We start from the raw sequence: 22,504 nt of genomic DNA, 5'->3' as shown, positions 1-22,504 counted from the left end.
TTCTCATAGTAGCTAATCGTACTAGTTTCATTCTTTTATTATGTGAACTTTAAAATTCTGAATTGTATTTTTTTACTGTATGTTATTGAACATTTGTGCTGGGCCCAGCCTGAGCAAGTCCAATAAGCCATGTGCTTTGTGGACTATTTTATTGAGATTTATTTATTAGCTCTGCAACTGGCCTGCCTAGTCTTTCTTCAGAAGACCAAGAGCACCATCTCCTTTTTTGAAGTGGTCCTCTAAGCACTGGTATAAGGTGCAAGTTCTTGCCTTCCACCCCGATCCCCGCCCTCGGGTTCTCACCTGCTTCTGCATCCCATGTTCCTGCCCTCCACTGGGGGAGGTGGGCCTGCTACGTTCGGAGGACTTAGGCTGAGAGTGGTCTCGGCTCCCGTACCGATCACAGGAGTAAAATCGCTGTTTTTCGGAGGAAGAGGAGGAATGAAGTTTCCGTTCTTGGGACCGGCCCCGCTCCTGCCTTTTGGCCTTGGATGCAGCCTCACCTGTTTGTGGGATGACAGTAAACCTGATGAACAGGACAGCTCTCGTCATACAGAAGGGTTCCTTTATCAGCGTCAGGACTTGAACCCAAGACTCTTGGCTCTGAGGGTCAAAATCTTTTTGCAATCATGAGGATGGTTTGCAGCCTGATTTGCCACCTTCTCCTTTGGATGGGACTCACAATCTAGTTTATGCAATTTATCTTCCATGGAGAATTCAATTTCTTTGAGGTAAGATAAGGATCTCCTGAGTGAAGGAAGTGGGTTCATTTGATTTGCATTGCCTTTCAGTTCAACTCATCATCACGTTGGTGTGAAACCAATAAAATGAAAACTACAAACAAGGGTATAATTAAAACAGTGGATACTGAACATGAGTAAATGACAGAAAAAAAGTAGACTTACTAATGCATTTCCCAGGTAAAGGTATCCCCTGTGCAAGCACCAGGTCATGTCTGACCCTTGGGGTGACACCCTCTAGCGTTTTCATGGCAGACTCAATACGGGGTGGTTTGCCAGTGCCTTCCCCAGTCATTACTGTTTACCCCCCAGCAAGCTGGGTACTCATTTTACCGACCTTGGAAGAATGGAAGGCTGAGTCAACCTTGAGCCGGCTGCTGGGATCGAACTCCCAGCCTCATAGACAAAGCTTTCAGACTGCATGTCTGCTGCCTTACCACTCTGCACCACAAGAGGCTCTTGTAATGCATTTGCCAACTGACTCTCAAAACCTGAGGGGAAAGACACAGCTTCCTAAATGACAGTAGCAAGTTTTCCTTTGCCTGTTGGGATGCTCTATAAGCAAGGCACACACCCAGAAAAGTGCACAGGGGAGAGGGGTGGAGCCAGCACACCAGTTGGTGCATGCACGCAGGCGCTGACCGCCTCGGGCTTGAATGGCCGCCAAAGTGGCCAAATCACGCCGAAGTATACAAGCCTAGTTGCAAGTAGCATGTTATAACACAAGCATATAAAGCAAGGGGGCTCAAATGGAAATAAAGTTTACTCATTAATAATATTTAAACAGCAATATAGTAATTTTATTCATTTATTTGTGTTTTGACTTCTACTTTTCTCCCGGAAGGGAGTCACTCAATGTTTAAAATGTCCTATTTTAAGAATTCTTTTAAGAATTCTCCTTGGCTGCTGCTGCAGCTCTTGATACAATTAAGTAGCAACAGAATTTTTCCACATGGCAAGTTTCCCTACATTTTCCGTGATGCAGCCCTGGGCTGGTCACCCCTGCCTCCAGCTTTTCAGATTTGTTTGCAAAATTGGTATTAACATTGTTACAGTGTTCTATTGGTCTCTCTGAAGCCTTGCATTTCTTTCTTTTAAAAGTAAGTCCTTACCCCTTTTCGTATCACAGTTCTTTTTCTCTTATATCTTTGCAAGGATAGAGGCTACAGGCTTTGTGTTTAATGAAAGCTGAATCGATACCGGAAACCCATCTACCGTCACTGGGGTTCGGGCGATTCGGATTTCCTGGAACCTTTCAGGTTCAATTCCACCCAAACCCCAAACAAATTGATTTTTTCCCCTGGTGCACATCCCGAGACTCACAACCTGCATCCACTGATCCAAATACAGCATGCAAACCAAGAAGCACTAGATCCAGGCCCTGAAAAAAAAATACCTCCAGGTTCATACCTGGATCTTAAGGAAAGGCTTTAAATTTTAAAAAAATCCAAAATAATAACAAAGAGTTCATACAAGACAGTCAGGGTTGTGCAGTGGATCTGGGAGACCCAAATTCAAATCCCTACTTTTCCAATGAGCCTCTTGTGGCGCAGAGTGGTAAGGCAGCAGACATGCAGCCTGAAAGCTCTGCCCATCTGAGGCTGGGAGTTCAATCCCAGCAGTCGGCTCAAGGTTGACTCAGCCTACCATCCTTCCGAGGTCGGTAAAATGAGTACCCAGCTTGCTGAGGGGTAAACGGTAATGACTGGGGAAGGCACTGGCAAACCACCCCGTATTGAGTCTGCCATGAAAACACTAGAGGGCGTCACCCCAAGGGTCAGACATGACCCGGTGCTTGCACAGGGGATACCTTTACCTTTATACCTTATTTTTCCATAGAAGCTCACTGGATGGGCCAGCCACACTCTCAGCCTAACCTACTTCACAGGGCGTCATGAGAATAAAATGGAGGGAAGAAGAAAGATATAAGCGGCTTTGTAAACTCACTGGGGAGAAATGTACACTGCGTGGGTTTTGATGTAAACCGATAGGCCTACCAACTTTTCCCCTCCCTTCCTCTTGGACCGCATATGATGAACCATAACAAAGAAAGCACTGTCGTTTGCAAATAGAAGAAAAGAAAGAAAAAAGATCACCCTCACCAGCAGCCTCCCCATCAGCCAGGTGGTTTCCGGGCTTGTCGATGGATTTCTGTTTCTTCTCTTTCCGTCGGTGGCACCGGTGGTGGTGATGGTGGTGGGTGTGCTCCGTGGGCCGGGCATGCTCGTAGAGGTGCGTGGTATGGGGACGCTGCGGGTTCAGTGTGGAGATGGAGCGCTTCATAGGGCTTGTGTCAGGGATGGGCTGCGGACAAATATGAGGAAAGGGGATAGGAAATGGGGAGCAGAGAACACGAAGTAGTTTATTGAAAGTTGGAACCTGAAGTATCCTTTTTTCAACCCTGTGAGCCAAGAGGATGTGTTCTCATCAGGCAACCTGGGCAGAAACCAAATTCTCTAGGGGTGCCTGTGTAAGGTGCTCTTCCTGTGTAAATGGAAGGGCACCGAGGCTGCTATCTATGTGGACGTGCTAAAGAGAAAGTTCCTCTTAATTTAGCAGGGTCAGTGCTTATGAGACTAACTGATGCTAGAACAGAAGTCTTCTGAAAAGGTCACCCTTACTAGTGGTAGACACCTCCCCTACCAACAAAGCCCTGATGTGGCAGAATGCACTGTAATTATATAACAAATAGGGAAAGGCATACTGTTCAAGGGGATCTTAAGTTTACATGTTCTGAGATGGAACCATAACATGAGAAACAGCTGGGCCCTGTGACCAAGGACATTTCCAAGTAAGCAAGCATGGGATCAGGCAGCGCACCAAACAGCCCCATACTCAATGGAGCTGCTTATCCATAACCACTACCTGTGTAGCTAGAAGAACATGGCCAGAGGCTGATTGTATGGGTGTTTCCTGTCAATCCAGAACTGTTCTCCCAGGCAGTCAGCTCTTGTCCAAATAGTTGGGACAACTAGGGGTTCTCTCAGCCATACTGATGCTGCTCAGTTACCCTTTTAATTGGAGAAGGAGCTGAAGAGAATTACTTCAATGGGATTGGGGTGGATCCTACTCCAGTCCTACAACTCCACTGAGCAAAGTTCATTTATTAAAATAGTTATACCCCAGCTTTCCTTTTGGCTCAAGGTTGAGCCTTCCTCCAGTCCCTTGAGGCCTCCTCCAATGTGAGTGACTCTTCTTCCAACAGAAGAACCACTTAAGTTGGAGGAAGCCTCCTTAAATTGGAGGGAGGGTTCACGTGGGATTGTTGGATCCATCCCATTGTGTTTGTGAGGCCAGCATGCTCCTGCTGCACCACCCTGGTTTGGAGAGAAACAACAGAGATATTTTAGCGCTCTTATGATATTGGTGTGAAGAGCTGATCAAGCATTATTTGTGAGGATGGTTCAAAATGAGTATAATAACAGAAAAAAGAACCTATCCTAGGCTATAATAAACAATTTCACAATGAATGTAACTAAACGTGTCTAATCTCTTCTTTTAATAGAACAACCAAAACGGCCTCCAGATTAAAACCGTTTTCAAGTGAGTTTTCATGAGTGGTTGTTCTTCAACTTAATGTTTGCTAATGAAATCCTTCAATAGGATCAATTCTTCTTGGCAGGATTTAAATAATATATATGTGGTCTTTGGCTCACAGGTATGGGGAACAGTCTTTTGACTAGAAAAACAGCCACTGATGAAAACTCACTTGAAAACGGTTTTAATCTGGAGGTCGTTTTGGTTGTTCTATTAAAAGAAGAGATTAGACACGTTTAGTTACATTCATTGTGAAATTGTTTATTATAGCCTAGGATAGGTTCTTTTTTCTGTTATTATGCTGCATCAAGTTGTACACTGATTATTTTCAGTTTCCAGTGATCCCCCCCCCCCAAAAAAAAGGACAGTTCTGAATTTTCAATCACTTGGGGAAGCATCCACCAAAAAACCCCATGAGCTGCCCTGGGAATCATAGCAATTATAACTGAAGCATGGATGTGTGGCAGAAATACCTTTGTAATGTAATTTCCTTCAGACAAGGAAATTAAAATTGAGGGTTTATTATCAGAGGCAATAATTCCATAAACAGATATTAGAGGATACAACTTAGTTCAAGCTACATACTGCTAGGTATCTCCCCGGTGACCGTGCTTTGCTCCTCTGCAAACAATTCGGACAAGATGACAGAAAAACATTTGAAGCAGCCCCAACCAGCACAGCCACGGTCAGACATCAGAGCAGGTGTGCAGGAGAAGAGATGACCAAAGAAGGGGTGGGTGGGTAGGGAGGAAAGAAAGAGAAGGGGCAAGGGTGAAAGGATGAGAACAACCAGACAGGGAGGCAAACAGGCAAAGAAAGGGGGAAGTGAATGAAGACAAGAAACAGAAATGGGTGTTAGTCCAAAGGTATCCATGGAAACATGTGGGAAGGCCAAAGGCCCAGAATGGAGACTGGTTAGTCCAAGGAAGCAACAAATGTCAGAAAGTCGCATCATCAAATGCAGTCAATTTAACTCAGAGGGAAATGTCACTCACATTGAAATTAATATGATTCAGGCCCAGTATCAGAATTTGACAGTGTTGGTAGTGGGCTTATTGGAGCCTCCAAATCATGACTTCATGGTGTTGGCTCTTCCTCCTCCTCCTCCTCACCACCACTGCTGCTGCCAGCTCCCTCTCCAGTCACTTTCTCCTCCAGTTTTAGTAAGGAGAAGAGAGAGCAGTAGCAAGCATTTCTTGACTTACACCACTGACCACTCCCTTTCCGTGGTTTAAATGAACCAGTATGACATTTATTTCAAGTGGAGACAATGAAAGCAGTAGCTGCTACTCCTTTTCCTCCATACAATCAAAGAGAAAGCAAGTGGAAAGGATGACAGAAGAGGAGGAGTCCCAGTAGGCACTAGTGGCAGAACTGGTGGTGTTGGTGGTAGTGAAATAACCCCAAGCCAACTGGTCAGTCTGTCCCTTGTTTGTGTTTATGAGTTGGTTTGGACCCATTGTATGGGTCCTAGCAACTTGGAGCCAATTTTGATATGGGCATTTTTGTTTTTGTTTTTTTTTGCTTTGGCTCAAAGGCAGAACATCTGCTTTGTATGCAGAAGGTGCCATATTCCATTTACAAAAGATCAAGTAGCAGGCAATGAGAAAGACCCCCCCACCTGAGACCCTGGGCTAAAAATCACTACCAGTCAAAGAAGACAAAACAGACCCTGATACAGCATGACTTCATAGAAGGCAACTTAAAGTCAGTGAGCCAAAGGCTAACATTTGGTATTGGCTTTGGTAATGACTGATGAGCCAGGTGGGATTGCTATTCTTTAGTCTTCACTTCTACAAGACACTCAAGTGTTGAGGGTTGAAGAACTAGGGTCCCAGTGGGAAACAAAGTGATCCAACAACACCTGGAGGACCATCACCAGCAATGTGTGAATGATGGAATGGAGTGAGAAATGAAGAGAACAACCAGGGTATGTTGGGTTATAGGGGTAATGATGAGGCTGCATCACACAAATGTAGAAAGAAGGACTCGTTGAGCATCTCTTGAAGAGGAAATATTTTGGGTGCTCCACTCAAGCCAGAAGGGATTAACATTCCTTAGTAGGCATGCACATGTTCTTCTATGTCTGGTCTTGGACCTCAAGGGAATAAATTCTGAATTCTAGTAGGCATTCAATGAACATTTGTAGAAGTCCAGCTGAAATTAGTCATAATAACTAAAAGTGCTTTAAAAACTGTCTCTACCCCTTTAAACTCGATTCAGATAAGCAAGCAATTCACACAGATGGACTCCTGCACATGAGAAATGCATCAGATTTAAGTCTAATTGACACTTTTTAATCACTTTCTTCCAGCACTTGATGACTCAATGCCTGAGAAGGTGTGTGTGTGTGGGGGGGGAGTGAGCACATTCCCTGCTGGGAGGGGTTTAAAGGGAGTGGGCAGGGCCCCTGTAATTATCAGCTGTTGGATGTGGTGGCACTTTCCTTCAAATGCTCAGCCCACCTTCACAGACAGCTTTACCTATGAAGGTGGGGGAGCTTTTAAAGGGAGAGTGATGTGCCAAACAACTGATAATGACAGGCGCCCCACCCTCTCCCTTTAAACCTCTCCCCAAGCTGGGGAATAGCCCACCTGTCATTATCAGCTGCTTGGCAGGCAGTCTCTTCCCTCCAATCTAGGGCAACGGAGATGCTGCCTGCTGCCCAGGAAGGGGGTAAACATGCACAAAACCCCCCAATTTTTTTAGATTCAGTCAAATCAATTAGACAAATCTGAAATGGTGAGGGGGTATTTGTACTGTTTCAAAACTGTGTGTGTGTGTGTGTGCGCACAACCCTACTCATGGCTTCTAACCACCACTCCCCTCCCCACACACACCTCATTTACAGAGCTATGACTACTGGTATTCCTTGGTTGGAACAGTTTATCAGAATGGAAAATGGTTTAAAATTTGCAAGAATAGTCATTCCTTCAATGTGAAAAATTACTATTTGGTTTGTTTTCTAAAGTCACTACAAGTTCTTTGGTGGGATACAGAGGCAAATACTAGTAAGCTTAGAGGGGTTAACTTTGGCATCAGCCAATGTATTTGTCTAGAAAGCGAAATCTGGGGCCTGTTTGCAGGTGAGGCTATTATAGAATTTATCTGAATGGCAAAGTTCCAAATTGCTCCAAAAATTATTCACAGGACACACACACACACACACTCTCACCCACACACAACAAATCCCCTATTACAGCACATGCCCCTTTAAGCATTTCAAGCAGGTACCTTCCACACAATGAGACAGACATAGAGAAAGTGTTGAATCAGGGACTTACTGTAAGCCTTCCATTGCCTCTCAAGCCACCCACGCTCACCTGAGTTTCAGCAGCCAAGCGTGGCATGGAAGCGGCTCGCCCCTGGCTTTCCAGGCCAGGCTGATGTTCGCCATTGGCTAGCATTGGGCTGATCTCTTGCATTTCTACTACCTGAAAGAAGTTAGGACAGAAGCGCAAATGAAAATCGGAAGCTGCCTTACACGGAGTCAACACATCAGCCCATCTTACTCAGTACCCTGAGCTCTGGCTGGCAGCAAATAATTTTGGGAAGGGGATGCACCTACAGCAAATAACTCTGGCAAATAACTGCCTTGCCCAACACCTGCCCCCGAGACCCTTGAGCAAGAGATGTCAGGGGCTTGTTCCTCTTATGAAGATCTTGAACCACACTAAGATTTGTGAATTTCCTGTTAAAGAACTCTGCTGTTTATTGACTTCTGTGTTCCTTTTTCCCCACCCTTCCACAAACCACCCCACTTAGTCCTAATGGAGTTTCCTGGATTGACATGCTACTCATATTGGGCATGGCAAGAGTTCACAGCATTACCCAGCCCTGTGAGGTAGGCTAGTATTAGTATCAGGGGTAGAATGGGAAGTTAACGTGGCCCAAGAACACTAGGCGGCCCATGCAGTGCTAGGAGCAGAGCTGTAGGAACATTTGGCTCTGACCTGACTGACTTCTACTTGTCAACCATAAACTGACTAGACTAGTCCTAAGCAAGACTCTGTCTCTCATGCAATATGGAGATCTGGGGTGGACTAGTCATTTAACTAGCAGGGAAAGTTCCGAGGGGGGAGGCACAGACACCCGGGAGAAAGTAGACCCAAGCTCCAATAGCTTTGATAGCGCAACAGGGACCATTAAGCTCAGTTGACTAGCAGTGGTGCAAAAAGAGGTGATGGCTGAACTGATACCCATTGTTCTCTAGGGTCTCAGGCAGAGAAAGGCCTTCCCTAACGCTTGCTGCTGGAGCTCCATTAAATAGAGGTGCTGGGGATTGTTTTATCACAACAAATGTTAAGTATAAGGTTTGCAGCCAAGGTCTTCAACATGCATGGTGGGCGATTTGATAAAGGAAACCAGAAGGAAAACTCTGTGGCTTCCAAACATTAAAAAAAAACCCCAAACTAACAGCAGCTTTCACCATTACCATCTGGACTGGAGACTGAAACAAACAGCAGGCAAGGGTTACACACAAGGCCTTCCTTCCAGAAACATGACTTCCCCTGCTCTTTCAAATGTCTGGCCCAAGGAAGAGGCCTGAGTAACTGGAAAGGCTGCCCATTCCATCATGGACTTTTGTTGATCCTAACAGATATCATTTTACTATACCTTCAGATTTCCTTGTAATATGCCAACATGGCTAAGGTAAAGGTAAAGGTATCCCCTGTGCAAGCACCGGGTCATGTCTGACCCTTGGGGTGACGCCCTCTAGCGTTTTCTTGGCAGACTCAATACAGGGTGGTTTGCCAGTGCCTTCCCCAGTCATCACCGTTTACCCCCCAGCAAGCTGGGTACTCATTTTACCGACCTCAGAAGGATGGAAGGCTGAGTCAACCTTGAGCCAGCTGCTGGGATTGAACTCCCAGCCTCATGGGCAGAGCTTTCAGACTGCAGATCATTTTACAGACATTTTACAGACAGATATCATTTTACTATACCTTCAGATTTCCTTGTAATATGCCAACATGGCTACCTGTTGTTAATATACTGGAGGAAGTGGCTGAAGTTCAGAGTTCAACGATGTTCTGCTACGGTCTTGGGACCAGAAAGCCAAAGCCATCTGTGATTTCAGAGGAAGAAGTATCTTATGTGCAAGGCAATGGGTCTACGTTTGATTTTTACCTGTTTGCTTGTCTGCTCCACAGAAATTTCCTCTGAGTGGCCTCGCACAAATGCTGGTGTTCTGGTTTCATAAAACACATCCTGAGTCCGTTGCGTTCCCCATGAAATGGACTCCTTGATTCCTCTCCCTTCTGGTGGTGGTCTGTGAAAGGGGGAGAAAAAGAACCCACATCATTCAAAATACTATGACTGGAAGGCTTTGCAGGGGACAAACAAAGATATCCACTGGAGAGCAAGTACAAGCCAATGAAGGCAAAGTTCTCAATGAATAATTACATTTTTGGATAGACTTCAGATTGCCTATGTGAGAGGGAATGCTTCTCAGTACCATCAGCCTCACCCCCCACACCACAATTTCTGACTCATAATGATCCTTTAGGACTCTGAATGAGCTATGTTTAGAATTGTCAGTTCTGATGAAGGATTTCTACAGATCCTAGGTGGACATAGAGCAGTAGTTCTCAACCTTCCTAATGCCGCGACCCTTTAATACAGTTCCTCATGTTGAGGAACCATAAAATTATGCAAGGGTTCCTTCACAGAAATTAAACCAAAGCTGACCAATGGCATGAAGATCCACTGTTCATGATTGTATAGAAATTGTGTTCCCCCCCCAGGGTTTCTCAGTTCACTTCTGTCCCACCATGCTGATCTCTCTCTTTTCTGCTGCTCCAGACAGACGAACGCTCTATTTTGATCTACCCCACAAGGCTGTTGTGTGGATGGTGCCCCCCCCAGGGGGCCAAGCTGTTTGCCCTGCCGCAACCTCTGTGAAAGAGTTGTTTGACCCCCAAAGGGCTCCTGACCCCCAGGTTGAGAACCACCATGTTTGCTGGTGGATCCAAACTAAGGTTCTTGTCACATCCTGATTTAGCAAGGTTTCGAGGGTCTAGTTGCTTATTTTGAACTATTGCTTTATTTTAACGGTTTCGATTTTTTATGTTTGGAAGCCATCTCATGAGCAATGCTGAGCATTCAGGGTCGGATATAAATGTTTTGAATAAGCAATCCATAAAATAAACCCCTTTCTCTTGAGACATTTATTTTCTATGCTCAAGAAATCCGTGAGAGAATTCTATCGCAAGAGCCCCAGGCTTCTGTCTGAAATGTTGCAGCCCAGAAGTGAATTTACAACCTCCACAGGACTAGGCTCAAATATTAAGACATGTCAGGGTACTCACAAAGCCCCCCCATTATTGAGGGAAGCAGAGCTCTTTTGACGAAGGAAAGCGTTGGGGAATACTGGCTGGCTTTGTTCCAGTGCAGCTTTCAGTGGGTGGAATAGGGAGACTGTTCCAGTCTGCAAGTCATAAGAAGAGACAAGGAGCAATCATTAATATTATCTGTTCTTGTAACCATCCGTAAGGAGCAATTGACAGAAATCTCTGTAGTCATTTATTCCAACAGGGACGCTGAGCAAAGAGTTTATGAACACAGGAAGCTAGCTGCTTTTATGGACTTGCACCACAGCTCCCTTTAGTTTAGCAGATCTCTCCTCTCTGACTGGCCTCAGCTCTCAAGCTGAAAAGCTGTTTCCCACCTCAGGTCCTTTCCCTGAGCACTGTAGGGACCTTTTGCTTGCAAAGCATACCTGTTGGCTTAAACCAAGTCAGATTGTTAAATGGATTGATATTCCAACTTTGCCTGACAGCATGTCTTCAGAATCTGAGGCAGAAAAAGGCTTTTCACACCTGCGACTTGAGAGACTTGGACTGCGGGTGCCAGAGATTGAACATGGCCTCTTCCACAGACTCCACCCCCAATCAATATCTCAGACACCAAGGGAATCCTACAGTTCTGAACTAATATTGTCTCATGTGCAGTGGGGCTTGAATCAGGAGCCATGCAAGTTGAGTATCGATTTTCCTGAACTACTGGAACTAACTGAGAGGCACATAGCACCTCACAGGAGGCTACCAACATGCCAGTTTTAAAAATTCACCAAAGCTACATGTGGGCACACACATGCTGTTCAAAAAAATTACCAGAAGACCCGGTGGCTTTTGCACAGAAACTTGTGCAATTGAATACTAAAGTTCAAGGAGATTTTCTTGACTCAATATTCAAACTGATATTCTCTCTATTTTTATCTTTTAACATTCTGGATTTGGGTTCTGGGTTTATTGATTTAGAGCAGAAACATCTAATTAGGCAGGTGGATAAGGAAGATGATTTTAAGGGTCAAACTACACAAAACACTGGAGTCCTTTAACTAGGTCATAAGAATAACCAAGGAAATCATGAAAAAGGATGGTGTCACTAGAGAAGGGTGTGTCTTGCTCTATCTCTACTTTTTTTCAGCATTGGAATGCAGATAGAACATTTCTGGTCTGTAGGCCATTGTTTTGTTTTCCATATTTGTTGGCACAACCCTGTTAAGGTATTGGTGGACTCTGTTTCTTTGGCCTGGAATACCTCTATAGATATCATATCTACCCCTGGTGATTTCCTGACTGTGCTCAATACATTTTTCACTTCACTTTCTAAAACTGTAGGTTCTTCTCCAAAAGATCATTCTTGGAAGGAATCTGTCATCTTTTCACCTCTTATGTATAATTCTTCATTGTATTGCTTCCAGCTTTTCTTTATCTGGTCCTGTTCAGTTAATGTTGATCTTTCAGTATACCTAGCTGTACTTTGAATTTCCCTTTCATCTTGTGGAACAGGTCTCTTGTTCTCCCTATTTTTTGTTATTTTCTTGTTTTTGTTTACAATGGTTGTTAATAATAGTTGTCTACATGCTAGTTATTGGACAGGTGCATTTAGATTTCTGATTCTATTTATGTCACCTTTTAGTTTTGCTTCTCTTCTATCTTTAGCAATTTTAAGATTTTCACTCAGGCTTTTCACTTCTCTGGGCTACAGAAATAGTCTTTTTGCATTCTTCCTTGATAATATCTCTGGTTTCATTCCATAGTTCTGGTTTGTATTCACTTGAAAACAGTAATACAAATCTGTTCGTTATATGGTCTTTAAACTCTGCAGGAATGCTGCTTAGATTGTTTTTTTGGCACTATGAATATCCTGACATTCCAGCTTTATTCTAATTCTCAATATTAACACATTCATGGTCTATAGCACAATGAGATCATGGTCTTGTTTTAGAAGAGAGAATAGAACTCCATTATCTGCCTACAATTATGTAATTTATTTGATTTCTAGATCAGCCATCTGGTGATGTCCATCCTAGTGGTTGAAAACCCCTTCCCAAGACTCATATTAAATCAGTCTTCTTTTTCCTCTTCTGGGGTTTAAATCCCTTGGAGTAGGGGATGTTTCCAATCAAACCTCCATACCTAGTATCATAGCCCCCATGGTTGCAAGAAGGGAGGGACTGGGAACAACATGCAAGCTGAATAATATCTTAGTTTTTATTCTACCAATTTATTACAGTTATAAAGCTTGGGTATCTTCAGAGGCATAAACCTTGGATGAGTGAGCAATTGCATGCAGGACTGGTCTAAGATGTAGGTTGTTATTTTGTTTGTTTATATTGTATATTTTGGTCACTGTAAAATGCTCCCTAACCCCATCAAGGAGAAAAGCAGGATTTAAATACCAAAAATTTAAAGTACATATCAGGATTTTCAGTCAGTTTGACTCAGATACATTAACCAGATTAGAACTTCAAAAACTTTTGGCTCAGAGCTGAATTGGAAGGGGGGAAAAGCAGGGGGGGCACTATTTAAATCAAAAGAAGAATTCTTAACACTGTGAAATACGGAACTGGTAGAGGATTTCAGTTGTGCTATTGTAACAATAATGGAACAGAAGAGCTCACGTGGCTCAAGCTCCATCTGATCCACAATCCTATTTTCCATAATGACCAGTCACATAAGCAAAAAAGACAGCAGCTCTCCACAGCTATTGCCTCCAGGAACTGGTCTTTAAAGATATACTGTCTCTGAGTGTGGAAGCTCCATCTAACATTCAGCATGGTCAGCTATAGACTTATACTCCATGAATAATAATAACAATACCAACAACAATCTAATTTTGTATCCCACCATTTCCTGGTCGGCTCAGGGCAGGTAACAATTAATGTGTATAACCTTCTCTTAAAGCACTAATGTAAATGCATATATCTAAAATCTTTTAATTCTTTTACGGATTTGGAGTCCTCAGTTATATGGATTTGGGACAAAAAAATTCATGAAGTTTTGCAAAACTGCTTTGGTAACTACACAACCAAGGATTCTAACTGGTTTATTGAAGAGACGATGAAATTTACCTGGGTGGCTGGGTTACTCGGATCGCGGGTATTTTTATTCTGCTTGTAGAAATCAAATATCATAAGGGCTGCATAGACCTTCCCCACCGTCATTGCTTCAGCTTGGGAGGAAAAATAAATCCCACACAGATTAATGGGGGGAAATGAAAGAAGAGGGAACTATTAATGATGATGCAATGCTGGGGAGAATGCCCGTTTTCACCAGTGGTGGCTGAAGGGAGGTGAGGGTTCTCTAGCACAAACATGGACACACCAAGACCTCTTTACATAAGATCAGATCATCCCATGGGACAAAATAGGGATGGGTCTCAGAAAACAGGGTCTGTCCCTGATGAACAGGGATTGTTGCAGTGCATGTAGACTTTACGTTCTTCTTTGCATATGTGGACTGCAAACTTATCAACAGTAACACAGAAATTTTTTTTAAAAGGTAAAGGATTTATTTACCTTTACTTGTTCTTCAAGATAGAGCTGACCCAGACACTGACTTATATACAGATTTCGTAGGAGCGAGGCCTTAGCATAACAATAATCCCCCCACCACCAACAACAACACAGGGCAGGGTGTGCAGACAGTTACAAAGAGAAATGGGCCACTTACGTTTATGAGGTGGCACCAACAGATCCAAGGTCTTTTGGGAGAGATTGGGCCAAACCAGGGAGATCTCCTTCCTCAGCTCAGCATCACATTGATGCTGAAGGATGCCTGCAATGCACAAGGGTAAAGACACAAAGAAGAAAATTATTCACTCTCATAAAAGTCTCCAAAAATCCCTTCATTGCCTCTCCTGTGGTAGGAATTCTTGTTCTTCTGGTGAACATCCTCTCCCTTGATTTCTGCATTCACTGCAGTGAATGCAGAGAATATGAGATGGGTCTATATAGCTCTGCAAAAACCAAGAGGGGGAAATGCAGGGTCCCCAGACACCTGCTTGAGAGGATGGGAGAAGAGTGTAAGGTGACTCGGTCAGAGGCTATAAGGAGACCAAATGGGTTGCAACGGAGTGGCAGTGAAGGGAGCAATCAACAGGCCAGGCCTGTTGAAGTCTAGCCTCTGCTTCACTGGAATTCAAAACAGTAGGGTAATCCCTGCCCAAAAATGGACAGAGAAAGGTTAGGCCAAAAGGAAGGAGGAAAGGATCACATCCTCACCTTGAAGAGGTGTGATGTGTTTGATGAGGTTTGAATAAATAGAAATTACAGTCCACCCCAAATCTCATTTCAGAGCCCCAGATTGATATTTTGAAGCTCAAGATTAAAGTTCTGTCTGTGAGCATTTGGGCCTAAGCATCCCCCCATACCTAGCCTCCAAAATGCAATGATTCCCGGGCTTTTGCCCCCAGCTCACCTGATGCCAGTTTGATTTCCAGGGCAGTTCGGATCAAGGCCATCAGTGTAGATGTGAAGTGAACTGTCAGATCGTCATTCGAGATTGGCATGTTCATCCTCACCAAGCGCTGAGAAGTCAACGAGTTTCTTATCAATGTTGGCCAATGTCTCCCCCTCCCCAAACTCCAAGACCCACCCACCTACTCTGGCTTGCTTCTCTTTTCATCCCTCTCAGTAAAACAGCAAGATTACAAAGAAATTACATTCTACAAGGTTAACCTTTTGTGTGCTGACTTAGGTGGCAAACTCCAAAAAGAAGAACCTTTCCCAAGTTCCTTAGGCCATTTGTTTCAAGTGAAGGCTCCTTGGTCTCATTTTTAACCCAAATCCATCTTCCTGTCGCTTGGAACTACCACCTTCTGCATTTCTTTTAGTGGCTATAGAGAGGCAGTCCCCCACCCAAATACATTTCCAAACTGCCTGGACTGTTTATACTACATTATCTTGGGGCTGTTTATACTACCAATACATATCAGTGTTGTAATATTTTTATCATCATGGCTGTTTCCCAAAGAATCCTGGGAATTAAAATTCAGGGAGCATGCCTGAAATCCCTGGCTTCCAGAGTTATCTGGGCAAAGGGAACAGCTATCAACCCATTTATGCCTTTGGTGTAGACCTGCTCTATATTTTCTCTGAATCTTCTGCAACAGCTTCAAGGATTTGAGGTGGGGGTGGGAAGACCACTGCCTTTCCAGGAACTATACGTGGCTGATAGCAGACTCCTGCAGAGTAATAGCTACCAAGAGGGGAAAAAGTCAGGCATGAAATGACTATGCTTGCTGGCACTACTGGGAACGGAGCATGCAAGAGCCCTGCCCACCCCTAAGTCCCTTGGAATTCCAATGCAATTCAGACAGATTTGCTGTCTGGCACATCAGAGAGACCCTGCCCAATTTGTTCCCCACCTTCAGCACACCAAAGGTTAATGCCAACATACCCCCATTCAATGCAATCCAATGGTTCAAACTTACTCAAATTGTCCCACTGAATCCACTTCAGTGAGAGAGAAACAAAACCAGAAAAGAAAAAGAAAGGAAGATGCATGGACATGAAGGACAAGCAGATGTGATCTAATGCTTTCCAGAAGAGCTCCATCTTTCTTGCCTCTTGGCATGACTCAGAAGGTGGGGAACGTAACAGGATCCAATCACAGAAAGATACCTTGACACGGTTATCTTGTCAACTCTGAAATCCAGAGTGGCATAATGGTAGAGGGTTTGGTTATGAATAGGGAGATCTGAATTCAAATCAACACTCAGCCATGAAACTTACTTGACATTAGGCCCACCATTCACAAAAGTTTATAGCCAGAATTAAACCTTGATCGCAAAGCTACCGCTGGACTAAAAACTTTGTTCACAGGAGTTGTGTGTGGGTGAAATAAGAAAGAATTAACTAGGTAAGCCACCCTGAGCTCCTTGGGAAAAGTGTTAGATAAAAGTATAATAGAAATCGACTCATTCATTTATATCCCACTTTTCTTCCAAAATGGGATTCAAAGTGGTATACCTGGAGTTTCCAGGAAGTCTCCCATCTGGGCACTGACCACATCCAGGCCTGTTTAGGTCCATCAGGGTTACGGAACATGTGCTCTCCAGCCATATCCTTTGAATTTCAGGGAGTTTTCAGCCATTTCTATCAATTTTTCATCCCCTATTATTAGAGCTGACCTGGATCTCATCAGAGATAAGCAGCCTTGGCTTGGGAGATAAGCAGCCTTGGCCTGGTAAGTGCTTGGATGCGAGACCACCAAGGAAATTCAGGGTTGTAATGCATAGGCAGGCAACAGCAACCTGCCTCTGTGGGCCACATGCCTTGAAAACTCTATGGGCTTTCATCAGCCATTCCTAGGGAGTAGGAATCCGCTTGTTGCTCCTGCTCCTGATCTCTAGGCAGTCATCAGTTCTGAATGGGTATGCAAATGTACACAGGCAAACTCTGTGCACACAATGGGGAACACTGCCTCTTGCAAAGAGAGAGCCTTATTCCTTGTTGCATCTCCTCTTCATCTTTCAGCAGTTGCCCAATCACACCATCTGTACATTGCTGCAGTGGTGACGGCTGGTGATGCTATGTCATAGCAGGCCAAGGTTTGGGAGTGAGTTCTTCTGAGGCTAACAGCACTGCCTACAGCGGCCTTTTTCAACTTCTGAACCAAGGAGGATCCCCTGAAATATTTTTCAGGCTTCAGGGAACCCCAGAAGTTATATCAGCTGGCCAAGCCTGCCTGCTAAGCCCCCTGGAAGTGACATGTCACCAGACGTAGCATCATCCATACACTCTCACTGGATGAGACCAGCGTTAGGAAGGGCCAATAGGATAAAGTGGAATGGATGATTTAGGTCTACTCTGTGTAGGGCCTGTAGAACAACAGGAAAAGTGAGACATCTAGTGATGTCAGCTGCTACCCAAACTTCCTGGAAAGGTCACAGAACCCCTGGAGAGCTTTCAGGGTATCCCTGGCTTGGAGCATCAGTCTTGGAGGCTGTCCTTGTCAACCACTTGGTGACTTGATGTAGTCACAGGCCTTTCTTGCAAAGGTGCAGGACAGAGCCCATACCCCTCCAGTGGAAAGTCCTCCTGTGTTGTCTGTTTGTAATTAGGTTGTTTTCCTGGCATTGTAAGTTGGAAGCACAACCTGGGCAGGCTAACAAGAGCAGCTGACCTTGTTTCTGTGTGGGAAGAGAGCTTATTAATGAAAACGACTCTCCAGGTAAGAAAGAGGAGGAGATTCTTAATTAATTAATCCTCTATGACAGAGAAGGGAATTCATCCAGGTAACAACTGTGTACAGGTTGGTGATGGAGATACCCTGTCTTGCTCCAATTAGTACCATGGTCAAGGGTTAAGAAGACTGAGCATCATTAGTAATTACTGCAATAATTAAACTTGTATTAAAAACACTATTCAAGTGAGAAGTATTCAGTAGAACACCCAGGAATCAACACAGATGGCAAATTATGGCAATCTTTGGGATGACCACATCTCTGGGATGCCCCATGCTGCGATGCCGCAGTTTCCCTTCATCCAGCTGTCTGACATCTGAAGATAACCGAGCTGGACCACAGTCCTAAGTGGGCCTCAAGGCACTGAGCTGAAGGAAGGAAAGGAAGGGAAGAAAGATCACCCAGTTCTAGCCAACTGACAGAACTAAAGAGGAGATCTCTCAATCACCCTTCAAGAATGGGGCAAGGGTTCAGTGCAAAAAGCTTCCACTCCTTGGTGATCTCACAGAAGGTTTTCAGAAAATCATTTCTTGATTTTAATCAAAATCTTGATGTTAACCTGGACAGTACCAAGGCCCTTGGTTTTCATGCAGCTTTTGCTTTGATGGGAAATCATGTAAAATCAATTAATCACCAAAGTGTAGCCTTTTGAACATGCCACATCCATTCATTCCAATTTTTTGGTATTCCATCTCCAAAATCTCTTCTATATCTATCTGTTGTCTTCCCAAAGCCTGTTAAGGGTGCTCATTTTGGCCAGACTAAATGCTCACTCCTCAGCAGTTGAGGGGTAGGTTCATGCATTTACCTTATTCAGAATCTACCCTTGTCCCTTAAGATTGATATGATAGCACATATCCTTTGTATGCTTAACTCAGGAGGCATTATATTGTACTATGTTTGCATGTTCATTTGGACATATATGTCTATGACTTAGTTACCCCTTTACTTTCAAACAACGATCCAAAAAGAACTCAACAGTTGCAAAAAATGTTTTACTCTCTTTATCTATCGGGTGGTAAGTGATTAACAACAACTATATACTGCTCAAGATTGGAGTGTCATAGAGCTTTTATTGGATTAAAAAAAAAGGAAAATCATCTCTCTGCCTGAGATCTTGGAGAGCCACTGTCAGTCAGAATAAAACATTTTGAGCTAGGTAGACCCGTAGTCTGACTCTAAATAGGGCAACTTCATATCTGTAATAAAACTTCATGTTACCACCAATCCAGAGGAGATCAGGTTCTCCCAGAACTTTACAACATTTCTGGGGCAGGCTGGCTTGCTGGTTTATAAAATTAGGAGACCTCACAGAGATATCTATTTTCCTTCTCTCCTGCCTTTGCCTCATCTTTAATTGTTTGGAAGTTGTGGGTAGAAGATTGTATCTGGAACTGTGTAGAGGTTGATAAAGAAAGCTGTTCTTCAGTGGACTTTTTAAGGAAAATTAGGAATGCCAAAAGAATTCAAACAATCCTGAAGAATTTGTTTTTTATCCGACGTCAGTCAAGTTTCCTGGCTGCAGCCTTTTCCCCTGCCCAGATTTTTGTCTAGAGTTTCACATGAGACACACAGGTTCACTTCCAACTGAGCAAGCATCTCCTGTCCATACCCAAGATATGAAAAGAAAGGGAAACCAGTGCATCCATGGATGGAGCTCTCCTGTAGCACTCAGAATAAGGCCAAATAGACACCCATACATGCATATCAAAGGCAAGCAAGAGAAAGGCACGTGTACAACAACTCTGCAGGGATTGTTCTTGCCAGCGAAGGAGGAAAACACACACACACAGAGGGGTGACAAAAGAAATACAGAGGAAAAGGAACAGCCAATTAGAAAGGGTTAGAGAAGAAACACTATGGTGGCATACCAAGTTGGCTTCTAGACAAAGAGATAGAGAGAAGGCCTAAAAGGTGGCCCAGTTCTTCAGAAACAAAGAGATATGTTGAGGGCATGGAACAGAAGAGACATCATTTTTCTTTCACCAGAAAAGAACCAAAAATGTACAACAGCATGTAAAGGTGGTAAGGGGAGGGGCGGTAGATATGGATAAAAGACAGAAAGTTGTTATCTAAGGCAGGGGTAGTCAACCTGTGGTCCTCCAGAAGTTCATGGACTCCAATTCCCATGAGCCCCTGACAGCAAATTCTGGCAGGGGCTCAATGGGAATTGTAGTCCATGAACATCTGGAGGACCATAGGTTAACTACCCCTGATCTAAGGTGCTTGATTTCTTTGTGCACGTATCATTCTCAGCCACACACAACACCTTGGTCATGTGGGGAAAGGGATGAATGAAATGAACTCTGCACATTACAGCCAATAGTAAGGTCTGCAACTGCAGTGGCACATTTCCCATCCTTAGCAATCATGGCAATTTCTTGTATAGCTGTATTGATGCACAACACATTCTGGCTCACACTTTCTCCAAGGATTAGTGTCTATAGCAGGGGCAGGCAAACTATGGCTCTCCATATGTCCAAGGACTATGATTTCCATGAGCCTCAGGGCCTCATGGTAACTGTGGTCCATGGACATCTGGACAACCACAGTTTGGCCACCCTGGTCTATAGTGGCAAGTTAGTGCATGATCAAGAATGGACACTGGCTACTCATGGAAATGTGAGTTTGTCTGGGTTGCCAGTGAAATTCTGCCAAAGTCTGCCTGATTGGTTTAAAACAAGCAAGCAAACAAAAATTGCCAATGTATCTATGGGGAGGGGAATTTCAATAGGCAAAGTTGTTTGTGGGAAAGGATTCCATTTCTTATCTCTGCATCTAGTTAATAAATCTGGAGTTACACATTAAGAGTTTGGATACTAAAAAGCTTATTATATCATTTATTAACTGTTTTAAGGCCATGTTATCAAATGCATACTGATGCTCATGGGACTCGTTGTCCAAAAATGTTAAACTAGGACACCAGTTGTGTGGACACACTATGCTATGATAATCTGTAACTATATGAGTAGAGGAGTATCGACCCCAATGTATTAAGCAGAACAAATGCCAATACCGACATCTACTGCATTACCAATATATATTGGTTTTATACATGCCACGGTTTCCCTACAAAGAAGCCTGGGAATTGTAATAGCTGATATTCCATCAATAGGAATGGGCATGAAGTAGGCAAACACAGTTTTGGTCTGTGGCATCATTGAGGTGCCAAACAAACTAATTCAAATCACGAGGTGATAAAATGGCCCTCTGGGATGCTGAAGTCACCAAACAGGCAAGGGATCTCTGACTGACTCTACCCACCTTCCGAGTCTGGTGAGTTTTGGGTCTACAGTGTCTTGAATTATGCCATCTCAAAGACCTCCCAAAGAAAGTGCCCTGAGGAAAATGCATCCTGGGGAATTGACAGGCATAGATCCGGGAGGTCCAGTGGTGTCTAAAATGGATCCTGTGAACACTAGAGACACCAAACTTGAAAGTTACATATATTTTTTGAATTTTGGTAAACATTTTCATTGAGCAGGGAGTACCTGGAAATGCATCCATTCATGCGATCTGAAGAGAAACCAGAATATGAAACATATCCATTCATGAGTCGCATGAACTGCCACAGATTGCTTGAAGGTTTGTGGAAAGTTTGTGCCAGTTGACCTGCCACAAACATCAGCTCAGGAACCAGCCAAAATTCATAATGAACTTTAGTTTGTAAACTGGTTCATGCCCATCCCTATCTGTCAAAGAATCTCATCTCTCCTCACAGAAGCCCTACATGGATGATATATATGTGTTGCAATCAATATCTATACAGGGGGAATGGAGCATTGCCCCTCCTCCTGCCTACACATGATTTCTGGAAGACAAGTACAGTGTGTATGTGTGAGGGCTCTGTCCCTGTGATCAATGACACTATGGGCAGGGCCAGTGTGCTCATTTCCACCACCATCCATTTCACCTTCTGATTTCAATGCACAAATATCAACTGAAGACAGTAATAGTTACAATTCCCAAAGCATTTTGGAGGGAGGGCATAACAATTAAACCAGCTTAGGCATATAGTCAAGATGAGCTGATACTGCCAGTGGTCAAATTCTAGGGAAGGGGGGGGGGCTGAACTTTTTTGATAATTTTCCCAGTTTGGGTTGATATTTCAAGTGGAAGAATAATGGCACAATCTGAATACTATGCCTTTTTCCTTGTGCTGCTTTCTTGCTAAAAACTCCCTGGGGGAAGGGAATATGAATTTCTAAACATTGTTCCCCCGGGGAGTAAAAGGAACTTGGGATGGTGATTTTGGGCAAGTAAATAAGTTGCAGGAAAAGGTGAAATACTTTTCTTTAATGTAACTCAGAGAGCAATTGGATAAAGGATTCATGAACGTACTGTACCTCTACTCTGAAAGGGGCAGTGCACTTTTACTTTTGAAGGACACCGTTCAAGTTGCTGCTGCTTCCCACCCCTCTGATTTTCTTCATTCCTTAGTTGCCCAGTATCATTGGGTGACAGCAGGGGTGACAAGGAGGAACTAAATCCCACGGACACCTCAAGAGACTGAACGCAGCATCTGCTCCGCTCCCTGCTGCCAATCCATCAGTGTCCCATTTGCACTGCTCATTGCAATGCAGGAAACTAACATCTCATTGAGCATAATAGTGCTTTCTGATTTAATTAAATCTTTAGTGGGACCAAATTACGTGTATGAATGAGTTCATTGTTCTTTGGATTCAAGTGTGCGACGATCCCAATACATTTACCTCCAAGAGACTATTTAAGGGAGCTTTCATGGTGCA

General features: G+C 43.7%; 1 protein-coding gene across 11 annotated transcripts in view; it reads right to left on the bottom strand.

Moving 5' to 3' along the window:
* CACNA1B (calcium voltage-gated channel subunit alpha1 B) overlaps window positions 1-22,504 on the bottom strand; it is a 388,158-nt gene that overhangs the window by 9,715 nt on the left and 355,939 nt on the right. For 7 of the 11 annotated variants that reach the window (XM_077306492.1, XM_077306494.1, XM_077306487.1 and 4 more), the window contains 8 exons: window positions 14,987-15,095; window positions 14,240-14,344; window positions 13,639-13,739; window positions 10,589-10,707; window positions 9,408-9,549; window positions 7,562-7,711; window positions 2,843-3,044; window positions 304-503 (listed from right to left, as the gene is read on the bottom strand). In XM_077306492.1, coding sequence (XP_077162607.1) covers window positions 304-503; window positions 2,843-3,044; window positions 7,562-7,711; window positions 9,408-9,549; window positions 10,589-10,707; window positions 13,639-13,739; window positions 14,240-14,344; window positions 14,987-15,095 — 1,128 coding nt within the window. Of the gene's footprint in view, window positions 1-303; window positions 504-2,842; window positions 3,045-4,552; window positions 4,899-7,561; window positions 7,712-9,407; window positions 9,550-10,588; window positions 10,708-13,638; window positions 13,740-14,239; window positions 14,345-14,986; window positions 15,096-22,504 lie in introns of those variants that run through there. The other 4 variants (XM_077306489.1, XM_077306496.1, XM_077306495.1 and 1 more) reach the window with 3 other exon arrangements.

This window comes from Paroedura picta, chromosome 12, assembly GCF_049243985.1.
Source record: "Paroedura picta isolate Pp20150507F chromosome 12, Ppicta_v3.0, whole genome shotgun sequence".
Classification (NCBI taxonomy): domain Eukaryota; kingdom Metazoa; phylum Chordata; class Lepidosauria; order Squamata; family Gekkonidae; genus Paroedura; species Paroedura picta.
This window is presented reverse-complemented; position numbering and strand designations above follow the sequence as displayed.